General features: G+C 44.1%; 1 protein-coding gene across 1 annotated transcript; it reads right to left on the minus strand.

Annotated features, from left to right (window-relative positions):
• Nucleotides 1-3885: 3885 nt before the first annotated feature.
• LOC307026873 (chymotrypsin B-like) lies at nucleotides 3886-7370 on the minus strand. Its single transcript, XM_079695013.1, has 7 exons — nucleotides 7249-7370; nucleotides 5464-5567; nucleotides 5317-5396; nucleotides 4773-4854; nucleotides 4516-4696; nucleotides 4206-4339; nucleotides 3886-4129 (listed from the first exon to the last, which is right to left on the minus strand). Exons 1-7 carry the CDS (start codon nucleotides 7298-7300, stop codon nucleotides 3968-3970), a joined length of 795 nt encoding a protein of 264 aa, XP_079551139.1. The 5' UTR covers nucleotides 7301-7370; the 3' UTR covers nucleotides 3886-3967.
• Nucleotides 7371-8561: the final 1191 nt, after the last annotated feature.

Raw genomic sequence — 8561 nt, forward strand, 5'->3', positions numbered from 1 at the left:
GCGAGATTTGCGAGATTTGCGAGATTCAGGTTACCAAATAAGGAGTGAGAGTGACGCGTAGAGGAACCGGAAGCTGCGCTAGCCTCCGGTGGCTACCATAATGCTATCATTTAGTTTCTCCGATTTTTGCACAAAAATGGATTGATGGACCATCAATAAATAAGCCATGCCTGCTTCATGTATGGAAGAGGACCAGCGCCTCAAGAAAGCAATCATATCATCAGGTGTGGTCTCTAACATTTATAAATTATTATCTAGGGCTGCCCCGAATACCTATTCTCCTGTCCAACTGTCCTGGGAGCATACCTTGAATATCTCTCTGTCTGCTTTGCAATGGAACTCCATTTGGCAGTCAGCTATTTTCTCTTCTAAATGTGTAAGATTCAGGATCATACAGTTCAAAATTCTCAATAGAGCTTACATCACCCCTGTTACAAAATCCAAGACGGACAATAAACAGAGATTTATGCTGGCATGAATGTGGCAAGCGAGGTACATTGTTGCACCTACTCTGGGAATGCCCAGCGGTAAAAAAAACTTTGGTCAGAAGTAATATCCTTATTGTCTGAATCTTTAAAAGTTAATTTCCCTACATGTCCCATTGCATGTCTACTGGGTCTCAAGCCAGATGGCAATCCTGCAAGGACTACCGATCGGCTCTGGACATTGGGCTGTTTAGCCACAAAAAGACTCCTATTAAAGTCCTATTAAACTGGAAGGAACGCAAACCAGCCTGCTTTACTAGGGACTCATGGCTGAGGGAGTATCTGGACCTACTGAACATGGAGCGTGCAGCTTCTCTGCTGGGGGATTTTGAGGGGAGACAGGAGGATTGCGGTTCACTGTCCGCAGCTCTCCTATCTAACCCTGTCAATATGGCATCTCCTGTGTAATGTATAATGTATTGTGTATGTAATGTCCTGTGTATGTCACAATCAGCTGTCTTAAGAAGTCATCCTTGCATCCACCCCCCCCCCCCCCCCTCCCCCATTACGTTTTGTTTAGTTGTTTGTTGTTACATGTTTTGATGTACGGTTTGTTATCTGGAGCAATGTCTGTTAAAAAAAAAAAAAAAAAAATTTTTTTTTTTTTTTTTACTGTACTTGGGGTTTAACAGGTTAACTATCGCGGGCCGCCAGAAACATTTCCGAGGGCCGCCATTGGCCCGCGGGCCGCACTTTGAGAACCCCTGCTCTACAGTCACTCACAGCTGGTCCATTTCAATAGAGGAAAACTGACAACTGGAAGATGAGTGGAAAAGCCTCACTGAAATGTATAAGTGCTCACAGCTCCGTGGGAATTATTATGTGCAATTCATTTCTTAAGGTTATACTAACAATTGAAGTCATGTTTAATGATCTTGAACGTCACTAAAACATAGCTATTAAGAAAGCTATTTCATAAATGGCTAGATCTTGATAAATAACAATTATTTGTATTGTTTTGTGTTAAGATATTCAAGAGTTAAATTATTTAAAATGTCCTGAATGTGGGTTTGTGGTGAATGTGGGGATCTACAGGAAACACATGTTCAGAGAAAAGGCTTTCACATTACTATCATTATATTTGTATTTAAATGTAGGCTACATTTTACACCAACACGGAACACAAAAGCAGGACCAACATCATACATTGAATTCCTTGACTAACAAGAGAAAGATTCATTTAAATAAATATTTAACAACAAATGGCTGGTTCTAAAGGGTCCTTCAGTTCAGCCCGATGAGAGGGGATACAGCTGTGCACATGTCATTATTAACAGACGTCGTTTAAGAGTGACGCTTGAGTGAACGAGGACATCCCAATGAATACCTGAGGAATCCTCTGTCCTCACGTCACCTCCTCGTGTCTCTCGCTTGCATCTTACGGAGGAGGAGCTAAGATGCAAGGAAGGGAAGCGAGTAAGGGAAAGGAGGAGGGGAAATATTGAATTGAGACGAGCCTCAGGACAGCAGACAGTCTGCATATCTTCGGAAGCAAACGAGTCTATTTCGTCTATCTACAGGACTGTCTCAGAAAATTAGAATATTGTGATAAAGTTCTTTATTTTCTGTAATGCAATTAAAAAAACAAAAATGTCATACATTCTGGATTCATTACAAATCAACTGAAATATTGCAAGCCTTTTATTATTTTAATATTGCTGATTATGGCATACAGCTTAAGAAAACTCAAATATCCTATCTCTAAATATTAGAATATCATGAAAAAGTATACTAGTAGGGTGTTCAACGAATCACTTGAATCGTCTAATTAACTCGAAACACCTGCAAGGGTTTCCTGAGCCTTGAAAAACACTCAGCTTGGTTCAGTAAACTAAATCACAAGTATGGGGAAGACTGCTGATCTGACTGCTGTCCAGAGGACCGTCATTGACACCCTCCATCAGGAGGGTAAGACACAAAAAGAAATTTCTCAAAGAGCAAGCTGTTCACAGAGTGCAGTTTCAAAGCACATCCACAAAAAGTCTGTTGGAAGGGGGAAATGTGGCAGGAAACGCTGCACAACCAAGAGAGATGACCGCAGCCTTAACAGCATTGTGAAGAAGAGTCGCTTCCAGAATTTGGGGGAGCTTCAAAGACAGTGGACTGAAGCTGGAGTCCAGGTATCAAAAGTCACTGTTCACAGACGTGTCCGGGAAATGGGCTACAATAGCCGTATTCCCATGGTCAAGCCACTTCTGAACTCAAGACAACGGAAGAGGCGTCTGACTTGGGCTAAGGAAAAGAAGCACTGGACAGTTGCACAGTGGTCCAAAGTCCTCTTTTCAGACGAAAGCAAGTTTTGTATTTCATTTGGAAGTCAAGGCGCCAGAGTCTGGAGAAAGGCTGGAGAGGAGCAAAATCCAAGTTGCTTGAAATCCAGTGTGAAGTTCCCACAGTCAGCGATGGTTTGGGGAGCCATGTCAGCTGCTGGTGTTGGTCCACTGTGTTTCATCAAGCCCAGAGTAAATGCAGCTGTGTACCAAGAGAATTTAGAGCACTACATGCTTCCGTCTGCTGAAAAGCTCTATGGAGATGAGGAATTCATTTTCCAGCATGATCTGGCACCTGCCCACAGTGCCAAAACCACCAGTAACTGGTGTACTGACCATGGCATTACTGTCCTCGATTGGCCTGCAAATTCCCCTGACCTGAACCCCATAGAGAATATGTGGGGTATTGTGAAGAAGAAGCTGAAAGACACCAGACCCAACAATGCTAATGAGCTAAAGGCCGCTATTGAAGCATCCTGGGCATCCATAACACCTCAGCAATGCCACAGGCTGATTGCCTCCATGCCACGCCGCATTGATGCAGTAATCCGTGCAAAAGGATTCCCAACCAAGTACTGAGTGCATTAATGGACATTTTCAAATGTTTGATTGTGTTTTGCTGTTATAAATCTTTTTTTTTTACTTGGTCTGAGGAACTATTCTAATTTTTTGAGATAGCATTTTTGAGTTTTCTTAAGCTGTATGCCATAATCAGCAATATTAAAATAATAAAAGGCTTGCAATATTTCAGTTGATTTGTAATGAATCCAGAATGTATGACATTTTTGTTTTTTTAATTGCATTACAGAAAATAAAGAACTTTATCACAATATTCTAATTTTCTGAGACAGTCCTGTATATAAATATCTTCACACATTTATTCAACCAAAACACAGACCATGGTGGGTGATGGTCAGAGTTTTGGGTGTGGGGGTCAGGGCTCAAGTTGAGAATTGCTCCCCGTCAGTCGGGGGTACCCTAAAAAGGTATTTTTATTATATGATGTATATATTTATCTATAAAAACACAAATAGCAGAAATGGAAACAACAAAGGCAGGGGGTTGGGGGTCGGGGTGAGAGCTGCTCCCCCTCAGTCGGAGGAACCTTAATGAAAGACAGACATGGTATGTGAGTTTCAGAGTTTTTATTATTAGGGTTTGGGGGTCAGGGGGTCGGTGGGGGGGCCGGAGGTCAGGCTGGGTTTCCTCTGCTTAGTTGGCGGCGAGGGTCTGGTCCACCCAGCTGCGCAGCTCGGTGACGCGGGCGTAGACGGCGGGGGTGGAGGTGGAGCAGCGGCTGCTTCCCCAGGACACGATGCCCACCAGAGTCCAGGCTCCGGCATTCTCACAGACCAGAGGACCACCAGAGTCTCCCTGCATGGGGGAGAGAGACATGTTACACAAGGGGAGAGACAAAGAGAGGGTGAGACAGGTAGGGGCGGGGCCTCACCATGCAGGAAGTGGCTCCAGCTCCTCCAGCACAGATCATGACTCCGGAGATGTTGCTGCCCCAGTGCTGCTTGCACTGCTCGTTTGACAGCAGAGGGAGGGAGGCCTGCTGCAGCAGGTTGGGGGTGTTGAAAGCTGCAGGGGAAGAAATCAAACGCACCCATTAATGTTCAGCTGTCCCTGATCAGCTAACGGTAAACGGGCTACCTCATTTAGATCTTTCTCCAGTCTGTAGCTATCGTCAAACCGCTACAGAACAAGTGTTGAGACGACTAACCGTTAGCCTCTGTTAGCTTAGCATAGGCACTCACCATTGTAGCGGGTCAGCCCCCATCCGGAGGTCACGCAGGTGGTCCCAGCGCTGAAGTTGTCGGAGGACTCTGCGAGGCAGACGGGGGAGACATTGGGTCCCAGGCGGGCGGGCGAGGCCAGCTTGATGAGGGAGATGTCGTTGTTGATGGTGCGGGGGTTCCACAGAGGGTGGGTGAACACCTGGGGGAGGGGGGATCAGTTAATGGTAAAGAAAGGGGGGGTTGCTCTGAATACTGATTGGCTGACGGGGTCTCACCTGGGCGGGCTTCAGTTTCTGGATGTCCTCGTTGGAGCCGGAGCCCTTATTGTGTTCCCCAACAATCACCACATGGTACGTCCTGAAACAGGAAACAGGAAGTGGTGTTTCATTAAACCTTCCTTTGTGTGTGTGTGTGTGTGTGTGTATATGTATTGGTGTGTGTGTGTGTGTGTGTGTGTGTCTGTGTGTGTGTGTGTCTGTGTGTCTGTGTGTGTGTGTGTGTGTGTGTGTGTGTGTGTGTGTGTGTGTGTGTGTGTGTGTGTGTGTGTGTGTGTCTGTGTGTGTCTGTGTGTGTGTGTGTGTGTGTGTGTGTGTGTGTGTGTGTGTGTGTTTGTGTGTGTCTATGCGTGTGTGTGTGTGTGTGTGTGTGTGTGTGTGTGTGTTTGTGTGTGTGTGTGTGTGTATCTGTGTGTGTGTGTGTGTGTGTCTGTGTGTGTGTGTGTGTGTGTGTGTCTGTGTGTGTGTGTGTGTGTGTGTGTGTGTGTGTGTGTGTGTGTGTGTGTGTGTGTGTGTGTGTGTGTGTGTGTGTGTGTGTTCTGACCTCACGTTGCAGTGGGCAGCGGTCACCACCCAGTTCTCGTTGATCAGGGAGCCCCCACAGAAGTGGAAGCCGCTGGATTGCTGAGAGAAGCAGGGGGTGTTAAATAAAATCTGTCTCAGGTTAATTTTCAGTGAGGCTCAGACTGACCTGCAGGGACACCTGCCAGGGCCAGGAGTGAGGCACGGCCTCCTCCCCGTTCACGATGCGGGCGTAACCCGACACCTGGGGGGTGATGGCAGGGGAGCCGCAGCCTGGGGGGTCAGGTAGAAACTTCAATATATGTATAATAGTATACACATTTAGAGAGTAGAGCCAACTTTAAACGACATGCAGCTAGCATCAGAAGAACATCTGGATACTAACTGAGGGATTGAGAACATCTGGATACTAACTGAAGGATTGAGAACATCTGGATACTAGCTGAAGGATTGAGAACATCTGGATACTAACTGAAGGATTGAGAACATCTGGATACTAGCTGAAGGATTGAGAACATCTGGATACTAGCTGAAGGATTGAGAACATCTGGATACTAGCTGAAGGATTGAGAACATCTGGATACTAGCTGAAGGATTGAGAACATCTGGATACTAACTGAAGGATTGAGAACTTCTGGCTACTAGCTGAAGGATTGAGAACATCTGGATACTAGCTGAAGGATTGAGAACATCTGGATACTAACTGAAGGATTGAGAACATCTGGATACTAGCTGAAGGATTGATAACATCTGGATACTAACTGAAGGATTGAGAACTTCTGGCTACTAGCTGAAGGATTGAGAACATCTGGATACTAGCTGAAGGATTGAGAACATCTGGATACTAGCTGAAGGATTGAGAACATCTGGATACTAACTGAAGGATTGAGAACATCTGGATACTAACTGAAGGATTGATAACATCTGGATACTAACTGAAGGATTGAGAACATCTGGATACTAACTGAAGGATTGAGAACATCTGGATACTAACTGAAGGATTGAGAACATCTGGATACTAACTGAAGGATTGAGAACATCTGGATACTAGCTGAATGATTGAGAACATCTGGATACTAACTGAAGGATTGAGAACATCTGGATACTAGCTGAAGGATTGAGAACATCTGGATACTAACTGAAGGATTGAGAACATCTGGATACTAACTGAAGGATTGAGAACATCTGGATACTAACTGAAGGATTGAGAACATCTGGATACTAGCTGAAGGATTGAGAACATCTGGATACTAACTGAAGGGTTGAGAACATCTGGATACTAACTGAAGGATTGAGAACATCTGGATACTAGCTGAATGATTGAGAACATCTGGATACTAACTGAAGGATTGAGAACATCTGGATACTAGCTGAAGGATTGAGAACATCTGGATACTAGCTGAAGGATTGAGAACATCTGGATACGAGCTGAAGGATTGAGAACATCTGGATACGAGCTGAAGGATTGAGAACATCTGGATACTAGCTGAAGGATTGAGAACATCTGGATACTAACTGAAGGATTGAGAACATCTGGATACTAACTGAAGGATTGAGAACTTCTGGATACTAGCTGAATGATTGAGAACATCTGGATATTAACTGAAGGATTGAGAACATCTGGATACTAGCTGAAGGATTGAGAACATCTGGATACTAACTGAAGGATTGAGAACATCTGGATACTAACTGAAGGATTGAGAACATCTGGATACTAGCTGAAGGATTGAGAACATCTGGATACTAGCTGAAAGATTGAGAACATCTGGATACTAGCTGAAGGATTGAGAACTTCTGGATACTAACTGAAGGATTGAGAACATCTGGATACTAGCTGAAAGATTGAGAACATCTGGATACTAGCTGAATGATTGAGAACATCTGGATACTAGCTGAAGGATTGAGAACATCTGGATATTAACTGAAGGAGGAACAGGATAATAAATATCAGTACCGTAGGCGGCGCTGACGAAGGCGAGGCAGGACACGATCCAGAGGAAGGCCATGGTGAGGAAGATGATGTGTTCAGGGACGCCTGCTCTTTTATCCTGAAGCCTGCTGGTGCCACAGCCAATCAGAGCGCTCACTGCTGCTGCTGCTGCTGCTGCCAGATGGACCGTTCACATGCCCTGTGATTGGCTGCTGACGTCTCACAGCTCACACGCCTCCGTAGGGAGACCGTAAAACAATAAACGCTACTCTAAAAACCATACTGTAGTGATATATCTGCACATTTAAATACATTTAGCCTTACTCACGTATATGTATATACATGTACATTCATACTATGTTTGTTTTATTTATTTAAGTTGTTTTTATCTCTGTTTCTTCTCATGAGGACCATCTGTGTTTCTCTCACTGCTGCTGTCACACCTTCCCTACAATAAAGCTCCATCTTATCTTATAAGTATATATATTTATATTTATGTTTAAATACATAATCAGAAATAAAGTCGAAAACGTTTAACACTTTCAAATTCAATGAATCTGATCATAGTTAAAGGAAATAATCTTTGACTGATTCATTATAGACTGATTCATTAAGTTTAAAGTTTATATTTATCACTTCAGGATCAGACTGAATAACGTTTATTAGCAGCTGTTTCAGATTCACGCTGAAGGAGATAGCAAATATTAAACATCCTGATGTCTGACTTTGTATCAATATAAATTTAAACAGACGTGGCAGAGACTGCAGGAAAAGTGATGCAACACCTGAGAACTGAGCAGCTGTGTGTGTGTGTTCCTGTAGGGGGGGGGGGTGTTCTTCAGATGTCTCCTGTTAGCAGTAACATTATAATACGTGAGAAACTTATGAAAATAATTCCTAAACGACGTTCAGCTCACATTTTCTCCTTTTAAATAAAAAATATATTTTTTTTTTAAAAAAGTGTTTTTTCCTCCAGGTTTGAAACGCACTCGTCCGTCTCTCCCTGGAGTATTTCAACCACCTTTCATAAAACACACATTACATGCAGGTCTTAATCCAAAGCGTCCATCCAGTCGGTCCTGAGGACAGTCCCCACAGGGTGAGGTGTGTTCAGGGACACAACGATATGCTGAAGACAGTCCCCACAGGGTGAGGTGTGTTCAGGGACACAACGACATACTGAGGACAGTCCCCACAGGGTGAGGTGTGTTCAGGGACACAACGACATGCTGAAGACAGTCCCCACAGGGTGAGGTGTGTTCAGGGACACAACGACATCTCTCCCCGGAGTATTTCAACCACCTTTCATAAAACAGACATCATCACATCGTCATTAA

The sequence above is a fragment of the Notothenia rossii genome, assembly GCF_949606895.1.
Source record: "Notothenia rossii genome assembly, contig: scaffold_118, whole genome shotgun sequence".
In the NCBI taxonomy this organism is placed as follows: Eukaryota; Metazoa; Chordata; class Actinopteri; order Perciformes; family Nototheniidae; genus Notothenia; species Notothenia rossii.